Genomic DNA, 24,560 nt, shown 5'->3' with positions numbered 1-24,560 from the left:
ATATTACAAATGGGTATGTGTATTCAACCGATGACAGACTAACCTTCATCATGAGGACCACAGTGTTGAGGGCGATCATGATCATGATGGAGTACTCAAAGGGTGGCGAGACCACAAACTTCCACAAGCGGTACTGGAAAGACTGTTGGTTCTGCGGCATATAGCGGGTCAGCGGCTTGGCATTGATGGCAAAGTCGATGCAGGCTCTCTGAAAACCAGCAAATTGACAAAACAGGGACTATGAATATATTCACAAAACCGCTCTCCAGTCCAGCCTGTGGAGGAAAACACAAATGGATTTGTAATGGCTCTGATACTGGCAGCGTAGCCGTGAGTGTTGATGATGAATTACTTCTCCTGAGGTCTGGGTTCCTGGCACAGTTTGTGAGTCATGTTAGGCTGGCATATGGTAAGGGAGAAAACGTAACAGCACAGGCTACTCAGACGACTGGATTTCGTCTAATAGGGCCTCAAGAGGAAACAGGGACTGGGCATCTCTGTGTGTCTTAGTCACTGCACGTCACTGTATTAGAATGTATACCTGCTTCTGAGTGTGTGTTTATATGCGTGTGGTCCATGGCAGACGCATGCATTAATCAGATCTCTGTCACAGTCTCCTAGCTGGACATCTGCATCCGTTGAACGGCTTCACTGTAGGTAATGCATCACATCACTGAGCGCCACAAAACACCTTGTTTGTGTGCAAGAGATTAATGTCTTCCTCTGTATCTCTAATCCTAGCAGGTGGATTCTTTTTGTTTAACTCTGTTCAAGAACTAAATTGTGACCGTGGACCACAAAACCAGTCATAAGTAGCACGGGTATATATTTTAGCAAAACTGATATTTTTAGCAATTACCCACTCAAGTTATGTATCTATGTAAAGCTTAGAATTTCCACTTTCGGGTTAATCTATTCTCCACAACGTCATTACAGCGGTAAGCCATTAGAGAGCTTTAAAACAAACCTGTTTCTTCTTAGCCACAGCCTGCTACAGCGCCTCTGATGGACAACTTTAAAAACAGTTTTCTCAATATTTTTTTTTTGCCTGCCTCAGATTCCAGATTTTAAATGGTTGTATATCAGCCAAATATTGTCCTATCCTAACAAACCACACAACAATGGAAAGCATATTTTTTCAGCTCACAAACCTAAATTGACCCTTATGACTGGTTTTGTGTTCAAGGGTCACACATTATTATTTTTTGGAGTCAAGAGAATAAGCCAGTTTGCTGCTCCAACAATAGACCGTATATAGATTTAATAACAAAATATCGACCAACACTGCATATAAATAAATTATCTTTTCTTAGAACAAACTTGACTTTTCTTAGACATATTAGCAGTTTTTTTACCAGCTGCTCCAAACGTCAGCCCCAATAACAAGCTCCTTTAAAGGGGTAATATGACAGGGCTAAAACGAATATTATCGTTTGTTTTAGATGTAATGCAATGTGTATACACATTTTAAGGTTCAAAAACGCTGTATTTTCCACATACCGTGCATGTTTGTATCTCCTCTTTGCCCCGCCTCTCTTAAACGCGCAGATTTATACAAAGCTCATCGCTCTGAAAAGCGAGGTGTGCTATGATTGGCCAGTTAACAAGTTCATAGTGATTGGTCAATTACTGCAAGCGTTTGAAGGAAATGTAAAGCCTCTTACCGTATTTGGAACATCAGGTTCCAAAGCAATTGTACTGACAGGTACGCCCACGTTACTTGCGTATACATTTGGGCGGTCTCAGTCAAATCATACCACGAATTGACATAGATTTGTGGGGGTGTGGTTACACGAGGAGTTTCAGGCAGGTCTGGGTGAGCATTCGCTTTTAGACCGAATGCATCTTTTGTTCCGACACTTTAATTTTTGCAATTTTACGTGTCTAATACATGCATGGGCAACTTATAACACACCAAAGACACAGAAAAACACGTATTCCCGCCATATGACCCCTTTAACAGTCATGCAAATAAATTTTTATGGTGCATTTCATTGAGCATTAACTAAACTGCTATTACTCTGAGCATTTTTCATTAAGTTCAACAAACAAAAATGTCCAAATATATCATTTGAAACATATATTACATAAACTGATATAAATGTATAATTTTTATATGTTCAACATTTTTAATGTTCATAAACTCTACTTATCATTGCTGTCCTCCTGAAACCTTGTATGTCCAAATTCGCTAGAAATGGATATGGAAAAAACACTGCACATGTTTAAATGATTAAATACTGTGTTGTCAAGCACTTTTTAAATACTTTTTATTGGTTAAATATTTGGAAAACCCTGCAACAAACACAAAGAGAGATACAAGGTTTCAGAAGGACACCAGCGTTATACTCATATCTTTCTTTTAGGTAAATGTCACTTGGTTTGATATTTTCTGATACACAATTACATTCATACAGGGTGGCTAAAGTGTGCTTTTAAAGCAAAAGTCATTAGGGTGGGACGACCTGACATCAGTGAATGAATTGGTTACATACAGTACTGTGGATTTTCGAGGAGACCATATCTGTTCATTACCTCATTCTTCTCCAGACTGCATTCTGACAGGGCTTTATCGCCCTGCTCCTGGAATGTGATGATTATCAAAGCCACAAAAATGTTGACAAAGAAGAAGGGGAAGACCACAAAGTAGACGACGTAGAAGATGGACATCTCAATGCGGTAGCCCGGACTGGGACCTTGTTCCTCAAATGTGGCATCTACAGAATGCTTCAAAACCCTGTGCATAGACAACATTATACCATCACGCTCTACAATAAAATGGAGTATCCTGTGTTACAAAGAGGCCATACTTTCACTTCAACTTCAAATTGAGGTCAAGAGATGAAGTGAAACCCCAGTTTAATTGGACAGTTTAACCAGTTTGAGACTGATGTTTCAGTATACTATATAATGAAATGCTTTTGCTTCATTAGCGGAGTAGCCAAAGTAATTAAATTTAAGCGAGTCCATCCTGTATATGGATTCTGACTTAACCTGCAGTCCTACCGCTTTAGCATTTTTACACTGTGCTGTACAGAATTATATGGAACGATTAACCTATGACAAATTGAGGGACCAAGGGCTTGCAGAAGCCCTGTGTAGAAGGAAGATCCCAGAAGCGTGTGAGCTTCTCATAAAAATGTATCACAATGGAATGAGTTTGTCTGTGAGTTTAGGCAGCCACAGCACAGACAGCGATTCATGAATGTCTGCCCAGTCCGTCTCTTGAGAGCTGGAGACTCAAAGGGCACCACTTCAAAATGATTACAGCCTTTAAAGCAAGAGGATAAAAGGCCACCGAGGGGTCAAAAGACACAAGGGAAGCGTTTGAAGAGGACACAAGCTTTTTAATCCCGACAGAAACAAACTCAATAGTAAACAGGTATTTATAGAATAAAATACTATACCAAAAAACATATCAAACAATGGCAAAAGTCTGGAATGCACAATAGATCAGTTATTGTCAATGTTTTTGTATTTATTGGTAAGACTTTTGATTCTGGACCTTTTGGTATGTTTTCCAATTTTGCTATCAGTGTGCTGTTCACTGCAAACTTGAATTTACTTCACAAAATGTACATTTACATAACAAAACTGATTTGACTTGTTGATTGCTTTTTAGGCAAAAAGTTTTTTCTATCAGGCATAATACAAAATATCATGGCATCATCACTTTTTCATCACTACTTTCTATTTTTTCCAGACGTCTTTATTCAGCGAATGACTTAATAAATGTTAAAGAAGTGAATGTGTCTGTTTACTTACGTGGGCCAGCCTTCCCCAGTGGAAACAGTAAAAAGTGTCAGAAAGGCCCACAGAACATTGTCATAGTGGAAGTCGTATTTCTTCCACTCTCTCGGCTGAGCTGCCACCTCATCCTTATAATCCAAGAACAGGCCCCTGATAACCACACACACAATGACAGAGACGCAAAAACAAATAGTCATTTAGCTAACTTTATAGAACACCAAACCAGAGTCAAATCTTTTTAACCAGCAGAAAACCTGCAGTTTTAAACAATGCACAAATGATCCTTTCTTTATTAAATATATCTACAGTATATCTTTATAAAGCAAATATATAATTCTGCTAGACTGCTCTCATATTTAGCATGGGTTTAGACACAGTACTACTGAGCGTCTGTAGGGGGCGCTGCAGGTGTGAAATAAACAATCCCCAAGCCAGGTCTGTTCAAATCCCACTCTACCTGCAGTCTTTCTCCAAGCCTTTGGATTCATCTGTGCAGAAGAAAAACTTGCCCTTGAAGAGCTGCACGGCAATGACGGCGAAGATGAACATGAACAGGATGTAAACGATGAGGATATTCAACACGTTCTTCAGCGAGTTCACCACACAGTCGAACACGGCCTACGAGAGAGCACAGACACACAAAACCAGTCTGCTTCATTGCCAACAGACTAAAGTTATAAAGCTGAATGAGATCATTTCGCAGACTGCTACAACTGAGCTCAAGCATCAACGGATACAAAGCCACACGCCTAATCTGTCACAATTGAGAAGTTTTTAATGATCTGCGAGCGCATTGCTCACAGGTGTTTAAGAGGCTCTCGCAGGAAACAGTGGGGGTCCAACACCATGGATGACAGAGGTACCACTCATTTTCTTTTCAATCCAAAACAAAGGACTATCAGTGTCCCTGTAAAGCTAACAGCTTATCACTTATTGAATGAACAGCCTGTCTGCTAATCTTTAACAGGTTTTTCATAAACTCTTCATTAGTTTTATTTGGAGTTTACAAAAAATGTTTGGTTTTTATAAAAAAACAGTTTAGATGTAAAAATAGACATTTTGTAAAGAAGTCTATGTCTGGTGCTTTTGAGGCCAGCCATTTTTAATCATAGGGAAATGAAAAACATTTCACATTATTTATATAAAACAAAAAGTTACTTGCTAATCTGCTAATTATGCTAATTATGAGATTTGTGTTTTTGCTTCTCATTTATTAAACCAGCAATTTATAACTTTTGCCTGTCTATCGCCGCCATCTCTGTTTAAAATATAAAATTGCTGGTAACTTTACGCACGTGCTTTGAAAAACAACAAAAATTTATGTTATTATTATGCTTACAAATTTTAATCGTAAGTTGTAATTGTAATGGTAAAAATTGAACGCTGAGGGTTTATGTACTTGCATAATAATTTTAGTTTTGTTTATTTTCAACCAAAAAAGTTACGGATTGCAGCTTTAAATCTCTTTGTTTTCTATCGCCATCTCTCTTTGTATAGCATCTCTTATTATTGCTGTCTTAACACTGTGTCTACACCGGACGTGACCAGCACAAGGCGACATGACATACGGCTTGTTTTAATGGGTTTGTCACGTCGCGCCGTGCTGCATCCAGTGTGGACAAAATTTTTAATTATAATGAGTTTCTGTTGTCTTTTGTCGTGTCGCATCGTGCTAGTCACGTCCGGTGTAGACACGGTGCAAGACAAATCTTCGTACTGTTTTCTTCACAACTGTAAGACGCTTTTGATTAACACGTCGTCTGCTTATAGGCCTACTGGTTTGAATAGACTTGCTCAGTAACAGATTTTTTTTAACCGAAGTTTGCAGATTGTAGCTTTAATAATAATAACAATTACAAAACATGATTAACGTTTTAACATATTCCTAATATTAAACAACCTTCTATCTAATAGAATGCGCCTTCAAATGAGTGAAAAGAGAAATAGTTCTCATCCTACAAAATGATTTCCTAGCATTTAATTTTCGTACTCCAAAGCTTATGAAATGGATTCATGAATAAATAACTATAGTTAAAAACACCATCTCTGAAGATAAATCTCAATACTTTAAGATCAATTTGTCCATTCCTATGAGTGATGGATGTATAAATGGTCTAGAAAGACATGTACCTTCAGTTTTGGCAGACGTTTAATTGTCTTCAAGGGCCGCAAAACTCGTAACACCCTCAGGGACTTGATGGTGCTGATGTCTTTTCCTTTGGTCCCTCTACATGAGTCAAACATAAGCCACTGATCAGTCAACGCAAAATCAAACATACATGATGTGGCTAAGTATCATCAAATGATTCATATATAGCCGCAGAAAACATGTGATAATGTAAGTGAACTTGATGTAAATGTTTCCTTCAGTTAAAAAAAACAACAATGGCCGCTAACAGAAACTAATAAAATATTCAACCAAACTGATATCAAACTCTTGAAATCCTTAAGATAATGTGTGCATGGTTTTCAATGGCGGAGCTTCAAATCGTTTCAGCAATGGATTGGTGTTATTTCACAAAATAACATGCTCTGGTGACAGAGTATGAAATACAATCTTTATTGCATGCAGGTACAATAATGTCAATGCACTAAACTGGCTCTATCAAAAATATTAGCCCATTATTGAATGATAAATTCGTTTTAGCAGACATGCAAAAATAAGAAAGGTGACATGATTTCTACCCAAACGCTGCTGTGCATCAGATTCAAACACCACACCACCAATGATATTTAAAAGAAACCCCACCCTAAACAAGGGCACCGTTTCTTTCAGGAACCAATGCTGTTTTCTTCTAAGTCTATCAAGCTGACACGGTTCACATGTGTTAACTTGAGTAACTGACTGCATTTATTTGAATACACAGCATGTATTCATTTAAACACAGCACTTACAGTACAGCAAGAAAAGAACAAGAGGTAGGCTAAATAAAAAGCGAGTCTAAAATTAGTTTCCCCTAAAAGCAAAGAGCAAAAATCATTCATGCTTTAGCTTCTGAATGCTGGAATCATTACTGCCAAGCTTACGATGTCATTTGATCAACTGCAAGGACAAGCATAGTCGATTACTGAATTACAAACAACTACAGCCCTAAACGTTAAACCTTATGGAAGCATAAAATACTAAGAATTATATGTTTTATGTTGAATGTCTGAAAGCTGCAGATAAATGACTAATTCTGTCCACATATGACCACATAAACCACAAGCTGAATGTTTAACAGGATAGTTCACCCCAAAAATTAAAATTGTATCATAATTAATTCACCCTCGAGCCATTCAAAACACGTATATGACTCTTACTCTGTGGAACACAAAAGCTATTTTGAGAAATTTCTCCGTGGTTTGTGTCCATATAATGAAAGTCAATGGGGACCCAAAGTTGTCTGATCACCAACGTTCTTCAAAATATCTTCTTATGTGTTCTTTTCAATAAAAAATAAAGTCAAACAGATTTGACATGACATGAGGGTGAGTAAATGATCAAATCATTTTCATTTTTGAGTGAAAGGTCCCTTTAACTTAAGTGCTAACACTGCATGTGTGCCTGGCGATCTGGATTTTGTATCTGTTTGCCGGTACCGTTTAGTTCTTCCAGTGCAGCAATGGAAGAAAGAACAAAAAAATCTAAGAGGTCAAATCACATCTTACTGATTCATGCCCTGCGTCCGAATATGCGTACTTCCCTATATATTATCTAGCATGCAAAAAGTAAGAAATTGCATCATTATTGTATCATTATAGTGTCCGAATTTGAAATGTTCATGAAACAGCAGATGCTGGGTAGCTGGTATAGCCACCAAAGTGTTTTTCTCGTATTTCATTTGTACTTAGCATTTGTACTCTCGTATTTCATTTGTATTTATTTTAGCCTTATGTCAAATAACATAGTAACATACAAAGGGCAATGCCAACATATATTCATAGTACAAAGTTTTTTAATCAAATATAGTACATTCTTCGAAAGTACACTAATTCGGACACAGCTAGTCTCGTACTTGAATAAAGAGTTGGTATAAAAAGGCGTTGTGATTGATGCTCTCGGATAAAATAATCTTGCTTTACATTATAAAAATCAATCCACAAAGCAATTATTATCTTCCATTATACACAGACATCTCTATTCAGCTGTAAAAACAGGCCTATATCCAACTGACCTTTCCATTAGCCATAGCAAGTCATGTAGCACGTGTATTACCTTAGAAAGCTACAACAACAAAAAAGCACCTCCTAGCCTCTAGACAGTGTTGATGTCTACTTACACATGCACAGTTCATACATTACACAATAAATCCTATAAAGACCAATCTAAGAGCCAATCAGCAGAGACCTTACAGCATGGTCAAGAATCAGCATGGTGAAGTTACTCCTCCTGGCCCAATGACAGGGCTCGACAAGGTCATGCAACTCCAGCCATGCTCCCTGATGCACATTAGTCCAGCATGCAATTTACTGTACAGGGCCTGTGGTTTATCCTCCGAACCCACTGCACACCAATATACAGCAGAGCTTCAATAACGTCTCAATGAACGCCCTGATAACTTTCACATCACATCAATTTCGAGGTTGTGATGAAAGATACCAGTGTTATCGTAGAGGCTCCAACCCTGTACAGATACTCTCAGTCCACTGGTATGTAGTGACAGCAAAATACATTGTCCCGGACAAGCCAGGACAATGTAAAATGAGTTATCAAGGAGAAAAGAGAATTCTGGGGGTTCCCCACCTGTTTACGCTTTGGTGTGATCTAATAAATGAGAAGAACAAAAGCACAAGGCAAAACGTTATGAACAAAATTCACCTGTGAACTAACAGTAAACCACTTACACCTCTGAGAACATTGCAAATAACATTTCGTTGAGAATAAACAGAGATTTTCATAAGTGCTATCAGATGAAAAATGACTTTGATGACCTTATGCAGGGGTAGGAGTGTTTTTAGGTGAATGTTTCAGAAACTGACAAGAGGAAAAGACTTATGGATGATGGGTGAAACAAGCACTTTGAACTGTCATTTATTTATTTTAAGGATGTTACAGGATGGCAGATTCTATCCTTAAGCGTAGATTTGACAGGAGAAAAAACATCTGACCATGGATCTAAAATACTAACCCGATAAAGATCTGGAGCGAAAATCAAAAGATGCAGATCCAGAAAAGAGAAGCTTAAACCGTCAATCTCACTACAGTTCTGAGCTGATTTAGGGTGGGATTCAGAACCATATTAAAGAAATATATGGGTTATACGGTATATATTTTTATTGTACATACAGTATACCTTTTGTTGTACACATAGCTCCTTTTACGTTCAGATTTTGGTGAAATAGAAAATGAATTGATCTGACGCTATATAATGCATCATCTACCTACAGATCTGTGCTGATAGGTTTATAATTTTTTATTGAACTGAAATCATTTTAGGGAATTAAAAACATTAAAAGGATAGTTCACCCAAAAATAAAACTTCTGTCATCATTTACTCACCTTCGAGTTATTGCAAATCTGTATAAATGCATTTGTTCTGATGAACACAGAGAAAGATATTTGGAAAAATGCACTAAACCGTTCTTGGACACCACTGACTACCATAGCAGGAAAAATTACTTTATAATTTGTATTGTTCTGTTGAACACAACCGATGTTTTAGAGAAAGTATACAGGCCAGCAAACAGTTCTGGGCACTTTTGACTACTATTGTAATTTTTCCTACTATGGTAGTCAGTGGGGTCCAAGAACTGTTTGGTTACAAGTAGGGCTGTCGCGATAAACCGACGATAATATCACGTGATTTATGCACAGCTTTTGAGGGAAGTACGGGAAAATGCTGCTGCATCCGAAAGCCAGAGGGCGCTCTCGTGCGGAAACTCCAAATACGCACTGCAGAAGAAGACCATAACACCTTCTAGAATCTAGGAAATGCATATGGACATCTTTTTATCACTGTTACTCAAGCCTCATCAGGTATTTTTATGATAATAAAGTATATTTACAATGATCATGTTTGACGGGTGTTGCTTTTTCAAATGCACATTATAAGCGACTCAAACTCGCACTGCTTTTAGACCGAGCAGCATTTCCTACTGATCCCAGAGCCGTGCTTCACGGACAAGCTACGCATTAAAAAAATATCGACACATTGCATATCGCAGCCAGCTTGATTTCAATAGGATTTAGTGGTATCGCGATAAATGATCGTGCAGCCCTAGTTACAAGCATTCGTCCAAATATCTTTCTCTGTGTTCTACCAAACAAATAAATGTATACAGGTTTGGAACAACTAGAGAGTGAGTAATTTAGGACAGAATTGTCTTTTTTGGGTGAACTATCACTTTAATACACTATCGAAAAATTTAAGAGGTCACGTATTTATATATCCTTTTTAAGTTGAAATAGTTGAAATCTATTCTATGTCCATACTGGCTGTTTTTTATTATTTGGTCCAAGGTATCAATTTAAAAAGCATTTTTTTATAAATCTTTTGCTTTTTAAAGAAAGAAACAATATTTTTCTGCATATTGCAAGTCAAACATTAAGACATGTAGTAAAAAACATTTGACTTAAGTAACCCCAAAACTTTTGAAAAGTAGTGTACATACAGTATATTGCATGTTTTTCTCCCACCACCACTTAAAAGGTAATAGTCTTATTTTGCTTGTTCTGCGATGCCAGCAAATGGTAAAATACCTATAAAGCAACCTAAGCAACAGATATGATTCAAGGCAAAGTATCTGTTATGCTTCAACTCCACAGAGCACGCATAAACCCCTGTCCAATCACAGCAATGACAGGTTGTGATGTCTCTTCTGTGAATCTCTAAGCATGCAGAAACATGAGCATGTCAATTCATTCATATTTTGATGCCCGTTAATTCAATGGAGCGCTGATGTGATGTGTGAAATCGTTGGCCAAAAAGCCAGACCTGCCCTTGTGTGTCACTCCAACTGAGTTTAACAGGTCATCTTTGTTTTTATATGACACATGCACTGAGCTGAGCAGAAATACAGATCAAGAAATCATTCTGTCTGCTGGCTCTGTGTGTATTGTCCAGGATGTTCCATCTTCAATACGTACACACAGAGACCTACTGAGAATGAGAGATTGGCACTTTGTTGTCTTTGTCTATTCGGGTACTCTGCAGATAAATCATCTGGGTATTGTAATACTGCTCTGGGTAAGCAGTTTCTTTATTGTTCTGTCCATCAGATAAAAAAAATGTAATTTGAAAAAACCTAGACAAAACATTTTGGTGTTTACATTTAAGTTTCAGTGTGTTGAAATGCTATGTGCTTCCAGAAATGAAGTCATTACAATTGCCAAAATCTGGTGGTTACATACTGTTAGGAAGTTGTTAAAAAAAACCAAGTCACACAATTATTGTGTTGTGTCATGTTTTCCGAGTACTCGGGTACTCGCTCGCGGCCATCCTTAGCAAGAATGTTTAGAGGAAATGAAACAGATCGATAGCTTCTGCCACCCGATGAAACTGGAGAATTAAATGCCATGGAAGAAGATTCAAGCTGCACATGTATGCGCTAAATGATGCTAAGTGATGGATTATGGAAAGGCTGAAACATTGCAGAAGATCTCATGCTTCAACACGTGCCTATGGGCTACACATTACTCGACTCACACTAAGACAGGCATAAGGACGAACAGTGAACGAGAGAGAAAGAGACAGAGACAGAGACAAGGACAGAGAGAGTTAAGGCGTTACCCCATGAAGCTCCTTCAAGTGATTCCAGGCAGAGAGAAACAGAGGAAGAGAGGGAGTCAGTGACAACACAAAAGTACATTCACATTGATCACGCCTCAGCTTTGACAAGACATCACAGCAATAAAAAACACAATGATATAAAACAGATCCAAGCTGAGAGACTCTTTTTTTCAGATACCCTTGTTATTCCAACAAAATATAACATTTATAAACCAATACAGGCTGAGCATGAAGAGGATCCTAGCAAAAACAAAACATTCCGCTCACATCGAAAGTAATTGGGACATCATGGGAAATAATCACGTATCTACACATCTGTAGCATCAAAATCAGAACTATTAAATGTGGAGGAAGATTTTACATTAAAAAGGCAAAAAAGTTGTTTTTACTTTGTGCTGAATTTGCAACATTCTCAATCTGTTTCTAATAGCATCTAATTGCCATGGCCCACTGTAAAGCATTGCAGCGGTCCATCCATTACACCACAGGAGATGTGCGAACAGCTGATTATATCAGACAACTCCTTTATTAGCTCTCGCACACATACACACATACGCTTGCTCTTTTTAACAGAAAACAACAATGCCTTTTGGAAACTGCTATAAAGTGATTTGAATTGATCTACACCACTGATAGAAGAAGAAGAAGTTAAAAACACATTAGAGGAAGCTGGCAAACGTCTTAATTAAAAGGATTATTTTTTTACGCTTGCAGAATGTCGAATGAGAAAAATTTAACACGTGCGGATGTGTACAACTAAGTCAGACGAAAACACTCTTCACACTTTGTGTCAAACAATTGAACTGAATTGAAGTCGTCTGAAATGCTGAGAAAACGTACACAAGTAGAGTTTTTTGTTATTAGATCTGTGGCAGTTATGTAGGTTTTTCCGGGTATTTGTAAATGATAAGAAACTTACGAGAATGCGAACGCCACCAGCGCACCGCTGACCACAATAAAGTCCAGAATATTCCACAGATCTCTGAAGTACGAGCCGGGATGTAGCAACAAACCCAAATCCACCATCTGATTAAAGGAACGGCATGAATATAAAATATTACTGAAGCTGAAAACATTTTATACTCTTAGTAAAAGACAGCTTTACCACAAAGCTAAATACTATAATTTAGGGGACATGTGGGGTAACCTGTGCCATTTTTTCACTTTAGTGTCTATAAATAGAAACTTGAAAACAACTTCTCAAAAATGTGTTCCAGTGATAACTTGCCCCACAAAGGGGTAAACTGTGTCACGTCAAAGGGTTTCATTCTACCCGACCATCCTCTTCCTCCCACTTACCTTAATGACCATCTCAAATGTGAAAACACCAGTGAAGACGTAGTCCAAATACTTCAGCACCTATGCATTGAAGAAAATAAAACAGGGGAATATACTTTAACAAATTAAACACGGGGCGATTAGTTTAGACGTCTGCATTACCGCGGATCTCCCGCGGTCGCGGGAACCCGCTACGGATTCTTGCGTCACGGGATTAAATTTTTGGGATAAAAGACGGTAGCGGTCGGAAAAACTCTGGTACTATTGATGGGAGCGGGTCTTTGGACGGGTGCCCACTCCAACCATCCTTCTAACTGACCACATGTAGAACTTGATTTGAGGACTGTGTTATGCATGTGATGCGCGGGTGGACCAGGTTTTACACCGTTTTAAGTTTAATTTGCACGTGTCAGCCCCCAGACAGTGCGGGCAGGTCGCCGAGTGCACCTTAGAGAAGAGAGAGTTCGTGTTTTTTAGAGGGGAGACGGTCATCAGGACATTTCTTGCATGGATGTAAAATAGTTCGGTTAAAAAAAGTGATTTCCATTTGCACGAGCGCTAGCTATATATATATATAGCTATATATGCCGGGTTTCATTTATTCATATTTTGCTTATAGTTTGAGTGAAAGATGTTGTATTTAATGTATTTAATAAATTTTTCTCCATGACATTTTGTCTACTACTGTATTGACATTAAAATGTAAGAACAATGCTGTATATTGACCAGACGATAAAAATAACTGATATTTTTGTAAAGCGTATTTTATATTTGTTATGGAGAAATTTAAATGTGAGATCTTAAATTTGAGATCTGGAAACGTGATCTAAGTTTAGTGGGATCCGTCGGGTCGGGACGAAAATCATTCTAAGCAGATAGCGGGTGAACACGAGTGAATTTTCAGCGGGAGCGGGCGGGTGCGGAATGAAATTTAGCGGGCGGGAGCGGAACGGAAAAAACTGTCCCACGCAGACCTCTAGATCAATCAATCAAGACTATTGTAAAGTGATATTAAAAAGAAACACCCAGAAAAGAGAAAAGACATGAAACTGGTGAAGTATTGACTCACGTTGTTGCGAGGAGCATTGGCTTGGACCGGGTCCTCGGCGGCCAGAGCTATACTGCTCATAGTAATGACCACCAGGATACACATCTCAAAGTATCGCAGACTCACAATGTAGTGGCACAGACGTCTCACCCTGCACAAACAACTATACACTATCAAAGACAGACTTATCACAGTTGCATCTAAGTCATTAAGTCTGCTTCTAACTTCTGATTGCCCAATAAAGAATAATGCTTTCATGCAGGTCACACACACACTTTAACAATCACCTTGAGTCACCTTGAGTGTGTTTGGCATTCACTCAGGTTCACACATACACTCTCGTTACTTATTTACAGCATATAAAAGAGTCTACAAAACATTTAACCATTTACTGGTACCCCAGTAGTGCCATGATAGACACCTAGGTTATAGATGCTGGATTTGGCAACGGTACACATCTTTTTGAGCAGGTTTATGAGTTTGGATGCCTTGTAGACTTAAGAGATCTTAAAGTGTTTCCCTTTAACACGCAGTCAAACTTTACAGCTATGCTAACGGATATTCAGAACGGTAATGAGCTAAAACACTTGCAGACACAAATATCTTGATAGTTTTCCAGTCACCAACTACAAGAGTGTGTGTTTGAGACGGCTCACATCAGAGTTGAGGAAACTGTTTCAAATTGGTCAGTCACTATGCTATTCTACTTTCAGATAAAGATAGTTCAGCTGCATCCAGCTAACCTTCTGACAAAGGAGTTATCTTCAAGCTACAAGCTGCAAACAAAAAATAAAACACAGAAACTACTCGCTAAAGATAGCTTTTCCTGTTAATGGAAAGGGATGTAAAGTATACTATTTTGAAAGCAGGTGAGGTACTGTCAGTTCTAAAAAAATTGTTTAATACTTTCTGCTGGTAATGGATGGTGTCAATTACCAAAGAAAATAAGTTTGACTTCTCCCTCAGTTTGTGAAAAATATTTACAGTAATTTACCGCAAATTCCCCAACACTACCACACACGCACACACACTCACGGGTTGGTTGGGCTGAAGATGAACATGGAGCTGAAGGGGAGGATGGGACGAGGGCTACTCTGGTTTAGATCCTCCAGATTCTTCTCAGTCATGGGCACAGTCTCACTGTCTATACTGTTCACTAAGAGATGAAAATCAATACATTAGTTTTAACATACAACAAAAAATTTAACATAGAAAAAACAAAATATAAAACCAACTATGAAACTTGATTTCTTTGTTTATTAAAGAAATTAAAAGTCGCCTAAAATATATCAGCACAAAATAAGGGTAAAAATAATTCTAGAAATACTGACTGGGTATAAGGGTTGTCTCCCCAGGTGGAGATGTGATGGTTACAGGAATGTGTGTACTCATTCCTCCAGTCTGACCAATGTTCCGCTTGTTGTCCGATTCTTCTTGTTTCTCAAGGCACCATCTGTTGCCGACTGGGGGGTGATGGGGGTTTACGGCGAGTGAATCTCCTCCCATGTCCATGTGTCTGGAGCTGTGAATCGATTGAAATTTACATTTTTTGCCATCATTGTATTTATTTAGAATAGACGCTCAATTCCAAGAAATTATAGATGCCATAAATTGGGCCAGACATCCTAGAATTTCCACCTTTAAAAAAACCCACTTTAGAGAGTCTATGACTTCCGAGAGATTGCAGAATACATATTGCTAAAGCTTCTTTAAAAATGACATCACCTTTAATTTTACATGAGAACGTTTTGGTATGAAATTCTGCTCTTACCTGTGGCTGTGCAACTTGCCCTCCTCTTTCTCTCCATTTCCCTGTTCATCCTCTCCCTCCAGCGTGGACTGAGCTTTACTGCTCCGCGGCCGGTGCCTCCTCCTCCCTCCGTTACCTCCGTTCTCTTCTCTGGAGCACCTCTCCCCTTCCCTCGTTCCGGAACGTGAGCCTTCCTTATGCCTGGACCTCCTTTCGCTCTTGCCCCCAGCGCTGACCACTCCATTTCCCTCCCTGTTATGTTTGTGGGAGTGATGGTGGTGATGTTCCCTCTCCCTGCCTCCCTCGTCCACCGAGCTCTGGTGGTGATGTCTGCGGCCCCCCTCCCTGCTCTGGCTCCTGTCGTTCTTCCCCTCCTTACATCGCGTCCCGTCGTGCTCTTTGCTGCGGCTGTGATGAACGTGATGCCTACCTTCTTTGCCGTGTCCCATGTCTCCGTTCTCATTGGTCTCGTTGGAAGGCCGCTCCCTGTGACGGTGGTGCTTGCGTGGTGGGCGGTACTGCGGGGGTTCCATAATAGGGGCGTCTCTATCCTCCGGTGTGCCAGCTTCCCCTTGCATATCCTGGGGCTTGTCCCAGTTGGCCCCGGGGCTGATGGGGCCATCACAACGAGGTTCTACAAGTAGAGGCCGATCTAAGTGAGTTTTGATGTCAGGGCGAAGGTGGAGGTCGGATGTCAGCCGTGGGTGGAGCTCCTCCTGGTACAACGCCTCACTGCTGGCCAGCATGTGCTTCCGGATTTGGGAGGTGCGCTGCTCCCACACGGACATCATTTTTAGGGATCGTTGCTGTTCTTTACTGAAAAGGAGATTTGAGAAACTTCTGTCAACGACATACAAATGAGGGAACATAGAACACAGTTAGTCAAGATGTTAACGTCTCCATCCATGTCGAGACCCCCTTTAAAAATGTTGACTATGTGATTGCGTCTATTGAACTTGTGGGCTTTATTTTGGATATGCTGCACATCACAATAAAGGTGAGTTTTTTTTTAGCTGTTATTCATATGAAACACAGTAACAACACAGTAAACACTAACAATATACAGCACTGAAAGTTATACAGTATATAAAGCTATACATACATCCATAAGTCTCTTAACAATACAGTGTACTATGTGTATGTTATGGAAATGTGTGTACTGTATATTGTGTACAATTGTCTATTATTTATTGTATATGGTGTAAATGTATGTATATTGTGTAAAGTGTGTATATTGTTGTTTATGTATATTGTGCATTTTCCATATCTTGTTGCTTGTACTGCCATGGCACAGAGTCTTGTACCTAAGCATTTCACCATCAGTACACTTGTGTACATGATGTGTGACAATAAAGAGATTTGATTTGATTTGAAAAGAAGGTCTTTATGGATGCCACATTACAAATATCACATGACATGCTTTACTCATCCTGCACGTGTCTGTGGGAAATGGTTTGACTCATGCATCTGATGAAGTGTTTTAAGTTTATTGAGGTTTAACATCCTCATGAGTGGTCCAAAACTTCAAATGGCGAGTGAATTGAAAAAATGACTGTACCTATAAATAATTTGTAAGTAGCATAAGATGTTTAGATAGTTTGAATATCTTTGATATGAATCATTTCAGGGACATATATTAGAAAGGTTCATCCTTTCATTATTACATTTGTTGATAATGATTCCCAGATGAAGTAACCAGCCAGCTGGCAAGTAATACTGTTTAACATACTTGCCAAGGATAATTTTTGATTTGGCACTTGCCCAGTTCATTTTGGACTCTGGGCTCATGTCTTCCCCTCTTTAAAAAAAGAACCAATATTTCTCGAAGACATTCTTCTTATTCAAATAGTTAGCACTGTGAAGAGTACATGAATCACCAGTTACTACGGTAAGGTAAGGTAACTGAAAAACATCCTAGAATGTAAGTAACACGGCTCTATTTCCTCTACCCCCATCCTCCTGATTTATTCTGTTCACAGCTCTAGCAGGCAGGCTGTGTTCCAGAGAGCAGACGTGATGAGAGAACAACAGCCATGTGTGGACAGGTGATGAGAAAGAGAACAGGGTTAGACTCATTTTCAGGCACTATTTATTTCTAAAGCACTAGCAGTGCTTTGCGGTGTGAAACACTGCTGTGGGCAGGTCGCAGTCTATCTATGACAGAACCTCAAAGTGTGATTTTATTTTCTTTCTGGCCACTGTGTTAATGTTAGATGGCAGAGAGAGCACTGGAAACTATGGGGAGAGAACAGGGGAATAAGAATAGGCAAGCTAGCTTGAAAGTGATAGTTTACACAAAAATGAAAATTCTGTCACCTCTTGTCAGAAGTAATTTTGAAGAATGTTGGTAACTGGCACCCATTCGCTTGCATTGGTTTTGTGAATGGGGGCCGGCGCAGTTCGGTTAACAACATTCTTCAAAACGTCTTCTTTTGTGTTCTGCAGAAGAAAGAAAGTCATACAGGTTTGAAATGACAAGAAGGTGAGTAAAGGATGACAGAATTTTAATTTTGGGGTGAACTATCACTTTAAACCATATTTGCCTAACTGTTCACCATGGCTCAATGTGTTTAACTGCATTTGAACTTAATGCTATGTCAAAGACATTTTTTCTTTTCTGTAAACATTATAAGTAGAAAAGATCTGATGCTACATGCTGCTGTAGCTGGCAAGAAATACAAAATGTATTGAAACAGCAGCACATACTGAAACTTTGCTGTTTCAGTAAATATAGATTTTTTTACAGCCTACAATCCAGCACAGTATTTATTTTGTCTATGTGATATTTTCTGTATACAATACACCAGGTTGCAATCATTCAGCTGTGTGAATGATTATTTATTGATTGTTCACTAGGAAATATTTACATGCTTGGATTTAAAATGTTCTTTATCTATTACTCTACAATCCTATGACAATTAACTAACATTTACAAAAATTAAGTTTGGCTTGTTCTTAATGTACAACAATACTCCATAAACTTTAAAGCTTCTGTAAGTAATGATTAGTTTCTTCAACCACACACCCACCCTTCAAAAACCACCCTCCAATGACATGTTAGCCAATCAGATGTCGGCAAACCCAAATGCACAGATTTTGATTGGCTAACATGTGCGGGCCTCATTTCAGTGATGTCTCTTGATTGATTCAGACATTTTACATGTGATATTCTATTAAAAAAAGCTTTAAAGTGCAAAGAACAAAACGATATCAATGAATGATTTATACGTCTGGACCAAGGGTAGGTTAATTGTGAGAATACACGTAAGGCATGTCAAATGAGGGGAATGATTCTGTAATGTCGGATATATTTCACATTTTCAAACACTATGAGGTGCGTCATGGATGAGTATTTGTCTTTTGTCTTACAGATGAATAAAATACGTCCACTCATATACTGATGGTATTAAAAGTCATGCCCTACGCGGTACCATTACCTCAAATAGTGATGTGCAGGGGAGCAGACATAACTCCTAAAACACATACAGTAACAGCACACAGTGAAATCCACAGATACACAAACAGACTAAGAGTCCCCACAGAAAACAGCTTAGAACACAAACATTGACAAGAAAATTGGCAAGGAACAAAGATGTATAAAAGACAGACAAAATGGAAAAAATGATAAAAATGTTCAAACAAAACAGAGAAATGCACAAAACAGCGAAGAGAACTGAAATGAAAGTTGTTGGAGCTGCACTGAAAATCTCTACGGGTGTACAACATACTGTACAAAATCACGCTATCTTTATTCACCGGATTTAATTAAGAGCATGGAAGTAAACTTATGAGTCTGTCTGCTTGTACGCGTGAGTGTGTGTGTGTACGCTCTCACAGCGGGCCCGTCTGACAGGAGTGCTGACTCATTAGGCACTAACAGTAGCAGGAGCTCTAGTAGTGATGCTCACTGGGCAACAGACGGCTGCGTCTGAGAACGAGGCTCACTGCCAATTGCAGTCAATGATCCCAGCTCACAGCCGTCCACAAGACTTTCCTGACCCGCTAGCTACAGAGATGCAGCTAAATATCCAGTTCAAACAACAACCTAAAGCACATGAATCATTACATAATTAATACTGATCGCTTAGAGTCCGCATTTATCATATATCCTGTTTTCGGTAAGAATTTATACTACTTTTATTTCTTATCTATTGTAAGAACTCTGCCTGTGATGCAAGAGCGGTGTGCTGGGACAGAGGAGAAGAGATTTTAACACAGTAAATTAACTCACGGAGAATGAGAGCTGCAGTTGGAGGAGCTGCGTGAACCAGCACCAGGATTTGGCCTTATAAAACTGCATATGCCAAAAAAAAAAAAAACATGAGAGGGGAAAGAAACGGTTCGATGGGGGCGGAGTCAGAGGCAGGGACTGTCCATCACTCTGACTCTGACTCCACCCAACTCAAAGGGAAGTACATCTTAACAATAGTGTGACTTTTAAACTGAATTAAACACAAAAGAAAAGAAAAGGCATCATGGTAACGTAAAAAATATAGAGTAAACAAATAAAGAAATTCAAATGGGAACTCAACAATATGGCTAAAAGAACGTCATAGTTATAGGAAGAAATCTAAAAGAAATATATAAATAATTAAAAGGTGATTAAAATAAAAATGATCACCAAATCAATAAAAAAATGTGGCGGGCCATAACCCCATTAATTTTGATCAGGACACGTCCACCCAATAATCTAAATAGTGGTTGATTAAATATTTTTTTTAAATGACAAATTAAACTTTTACATTGGCTACCCAAATCTTGAAAATGTACAGCTTGGGCGTATTTTATTTACTATCTTTACAAACAGTTGTAAAAAACAAATGTAAAAAAAGTTTAACTGATAATGTTGCCAGAAGGAATCTGCAGATTTTTGACACTTCCAAATCTTAAATTTGAAAGGTACTGGCCTGGTTTCACAGACAAGGCTTAAGGCTAGTCCAAGACTAAAATGAATGTGTGACCTGTTTTAACTGAATATAACTTGAATTGTCCCAGAATTGTCTTAAAATATATATTTGCCATTGTTTTGTTTCGAGATGCACACCAGTAATGTTTTCTTCTAAGGCATTTTTATAAAAGCTACATAAATATCTAAATTCAACTAAGGCATAGTCCTGGCTTAAGCCAAGCTGTGTCTATGAAACCGGGCCACTATGTATAAAATTCTAATCTGCAGATGTGGTCCGAATAAACATGGTAAAATTTGTTGAGCTCAAGTCAGTGTACTAGAAGTAAAAAGTTACTGGAAGTTGAAAGAAATCTGTATTTAGTTCTACAGGTACATATTCCATGAAGGGCTACTAATAACTTAAATCTGTGCAAGTTTAAATCAAACTCAAAGATTAATTTGCCAGCCACCCTCGGTCAGACAGCATCGAAAGACTTCAGCTGCTAGAAATCCAAACAGGCCAGTGGATTCAAGTATACATGTCATTTTATACTGACAACAACCAAATAATGGACATGCGTACAGGACCAACTGCACAAAGAAAACAACCTTGCAGCAACATACAGAGGACCAGGTAAAATAACAAAACAGACAACAGAAATGTGTAAACACATATAAACATAAGAAATACTTTTTTTAAAAAAGAGAGAACATGGTGGATGGTTATGAACAAATGTTAGTAAAAGAAGATGGCAACAGCCTGACTTTCAGGTTAAATGCCTCCTAACTTACGCTGTGATGGAAATGTTAGCAGCCGAAATGGGGCTGACCTCCTTTACTTCCTTAGCTTTCTGCAGAGCCAGTTTCTTATTGATGGCCTCCTCCTGTTCCTCCTCATCCTGCAACAGACAAAGAAAGAAATTTGCATCCCATGGCAGAAGCTACTTCCATCAACAAATCAAGGTGGAGATGTTCCAAGGGCCTTTTGGCTTCATATTGTTGGTACCGTCTTCACCCAAGACATAAATCTCACGACGGCTTGAAAGCTTCATTACCTTGAGTTACCGACCAAAACAAACATCAATCATATCAGAAGAGCCTTTATGAGAAAGGCTTACAGTATGAATCCCATAAAGCTGTCAGTGTACAAAGATAAGATCACTCCTTTTTTTACCTCAGCATTCAAAATATATGTGATGCCTGTGCAGGTGGATGTGCCATGTACAGTATTCTCATATGTAGGGTTTAAATTTGATAACCTTGGTAAGTTCTTGCGCATTAGCGAGGTTATCAACAGCGATGGCCAAAAAGACATTCAGGAGAGTGTCTAACCAAATATGTATTAAGGAAATTAAGATGAAAGTGAACATCAGTTATGTTTTTCCTAAGTTGCTCCATTCTGTTCTGTAAAATAATAAATAAGCACACATACATATTCACCCAACAGCCCTCTATAGAGCTATAGCTTCTGTAAATGACAAGAAAAAACCCCCTTAGTGTGAATCTCATTTATAAATCAAACCCGTGTAGAACGTTTAACAAAATCAAGTTATTTGCATGCTTTGTACGGTGGAAAGTAATTATCATCAAAGCTCAACTAGATGAGATATTACTATGAGTAAAGCAAAAAACCATTATACATCTAAGTCCAAAAAAGTCCATCTAACAGAAAATGTCATACTTAATTATTAAAGTTTTTTATGAGATTAAATATTTTAATCGCTTATACAGTACATTGTTAGTCAGTCACAGATAAGGATACAGTTTCCAAACAGCGTGAGCACAATAAAGTAGATGGAGCAGAACATTCCCCGGTGAACTCCGCCCTGAGATTCAATTCCATGATACATCACAGCGTTCCAGTCCTCCCCCGTCAGAATCTGACAAAACAGCACAGATCATGCATTTCCTCCATGTATCATGTTAAAGTGTTCAGACGTACAGTGACCAGATGGTCATTACCTGAAACACTGTCAGAATAGCAGCTGGGAACGTGTCAAAGTTGGTAGTCGGGGTTTCATCATCAAAATTAAACCTGGAAGAGAGGATCATTGTGAATTAACCTTGAATCACTTTTTTGGAACACGTAGGATGATTAGGATACACAAAACCATCTTTAATTGTTTTTAAATCTAAACACAGCAAAAAGATTTAGCTTGAGGTGGTAGCCTACAAACGTCAATTTGCTTGAAATATTGGTACGGTCATAACATACAAATGTTTTTCCACATCTGCATATAAAAGCACAGTTGACTCTCCTCCTCTAGCAATAAGCACATAATAAATATGGCTTCTTATTCCAGCATTCTCCCTCACACTCTCAGGGGCTCCGCAGGGGCTTCATTACTAGGGAATGCAGAAAGCTGAATAGAAATTCTTGAAATAAGAAAAGACATCACAACCAAGAGCTTGTTTTTGTTATTCTGGAAAACAAAAAGTAATTATTTGCTCAACTCATGTTCCTGTCTTTTATTGCAAAACATTGGCAATATAATATTCCGAAAGACGACGATTACTGTAAAAACTGAATTTTGCTACTGTACATTTTTTTAATGTAGTTATGCGGCTAGATGCCAGTAACTTACTGTAGATCTATATTTATCTAATTTATTGGCAACAGTTTGTTCAAAGATAAATGAACATTAACCATCAACAAGTCTTTATCTTTACAGAAAAAACTATGCTATAAAATAACAGCCTCAAGCAAGGCATTCTGGGAACCAGAAATCCTCATCAACCTTTTTCTGTTTTTTTTCTACTTTTGGTTCCCAGAATGCTTTGCATGAGGCTGTTATTTTATATCTTTTTTTCTGTAAAGATAAAGACTTGTTAATGTTTAATGTTCATTTATCTATTATCTTTGAACAAACTGTTGCCAGTATATTACATAAACGTAAATCTTCCGTAAGTTACTGGCAAACTGCTGCCAGTAATACTGTAATTTCTACAGAATTGTTTTTACAGTGTACTGTATATTTGTAGATTTGGCTTTAAATCTATAATATTCGAATCAACAGTAACCTCTGCTTATTGCTAGGTTCCTGTATCTTAGTGCTAGCAACACCAAGGTCCTGGATTAAATTCCAAAGGAATATAGGAAATGTAAAAATGTGCCTTGAATTTCTGCTAAATACATAAATAAATTGTATAAATTAAAAATATAATTTCATATCTGGGATTACGGTTTTATCGTGTTCTAACCACAAAAAAATCTACAAATAAAAACATCTATGTGTTGAACTGAACAATGAAGGTCATGACATTGTATGTATAATTGTATTTACATACTTTATGATAGAACTAAAAAAAAAGAAAAAATGCAGCAGGTCACATGCAGTTTATTTCTAATGTATATAAAATGTGTTTATCGTGATTTAAGTTATTTTGATGGTACATCTGAATTAAACTCAAATACAGGAGAGGTTGCTTTGAACTCCCTTATATGCAGATGTTTGGGCATGTATTATGTTAATTCCTATATTCAGATCAGACATGTGCTCCCTGATTAATAATAATCTTTATTCATTAACATTAGAACAGGGATGAGAACAAATGTATGTGTGTATGCACCTGTTACAAATCTGTGTGAATTTTCAAGAACTTGTCTGGGCTCATATACAGTAAGTACTTGTAGTATTAGAGAAGAACTGGTGTATAGTTTAATCTCTGTTGTTACACAAACCTAGCAAAAACCATTAATTCAAAGATTCAGGGCAGGACAATGTTTAATCTGGTCTTATTGTTTTCACTACCTATGTTCTTCATGTTTCACACTGTATGACTCTCTGTTTCAACCCAGAAAATAATCAGACATTGAGTTTATCATGTCCATCTAGTGTCTTAAATATTAATGTGCTACGGAGCTGAAACCAAGTGCAGGAGAAGTGCAAAAGCAATTTCTCATTCCGCCAAGCACAGAGCTGGAAAGACTTGACTGATATCAGCAGGGAATGGTCTCCCCTGTAGGTTTCCATACGTTGCTTTGTTTACATTTAAAAAGCATTTTTTATAAGTTTGCATAGATTATTTGTTTATCTAGAGCACTTTTCATTACAATGTCTCACATGACTGCATGTTTGTGCATCTAAGCTGATATTTACCTCATGGGAAGCGTGAGGCGATTCCTCTGTTGCA

The 24,560-nt window shown here is 38.2% G+C and overlaps 1 protein-coding gene across 5 annotated transcripts in view; it reads right to left on the bottom strand.

Annotated features, from left to right (window-relative positions):
• Positions 1-24,560, bottom strand: part of cacna1ba (calcium channel, voltage-dependent, N type, alpha 1B subunit, a) — a 111,083-nt gene that overhangs the window by 22,440 nt on the left and 64,083 nt on the right. For 3 of the 5 annotated variants that reach the window (XM_057352044.1, XM_057352036.1, XM_057352065.1), the window contains exons 15-30: positions 22,389-22,461; positions 22,189-22,306; positions 21,686-21,753; positions 21,219-21,325; positions 19,770-19,832; positions 15,560-16,354; positions 15,120-15,310; positions 14,824-14,944; positions 13,810-13,939; positions 12,762-12,821; positions 12,382-12,488; positions 5,881-5,977; positions 4,208-4,368; positions 3,766-3,900; positions 2,536-2,737; positions 44-208 (exon numbers count right to left, since the gene is read on the bottom strand). In XM_057352044.1, coding sequence (XP_057208027.1) covers positions 44-208; positions 2,536-2,737; positions 3,766-3,900; positions 4,208-4,368; positions 5,881-5,977; positions 12,382-12,488; positions 12,762-12,821; positions 13,810-13,939; positions 14,824-14,944; positions 15,120-15,310; positions 15,560-16,354; positions 19,770-19,832; positions 21,219-21,325; positions 21,686-21,753; positions 22,189-22,306; positions 22,389-22,461 — 2,593 coding nt within the window. Of the gene's footprint in view, positions 1-43; positions 209-2,535; positions 2,738-3,765; positions 3,901-4,207; positions 4,369-5,880; positions 5,978-12,381; positions 12,489-12,761; positions 12,822-13,809; positions 13,940-14,823; positions 14,945-15,119; positions 15,311-15,559; positions 16,355-18,975; positions 19,012-19,769; positions 19,833-21,218; positions 21,326-21,685; positions 21,754-22,188; positions 22,307-22,388; positions 22,462-24,560 lie in introns of all 5 variants that reach the window. The other 2 variants (XM_057352050.1, XM_057352060.1) reach the window with 2 other exon arrangements.

The sequence above is a fragment of the Triplophysa rosa genome, linkage group LG2 (genome assembly GCF_024868665.1).
Source record: "Triplophysa rosa linkage group LG2, Trosa_1v2, whole genome shotgun sequence".
Lineage (NCBI taxonomy): Eukaryota > Metazoa > Chordata > Actinopteri > Cypriniformes > Nemacheilidae > Triplophysa > Triplophysa rosa.
The sequence above is the reverse complement of the archived record's forward strand: the minus strand, read 5'-3'. Positions and strand labels throughout refer to the sequence as shown.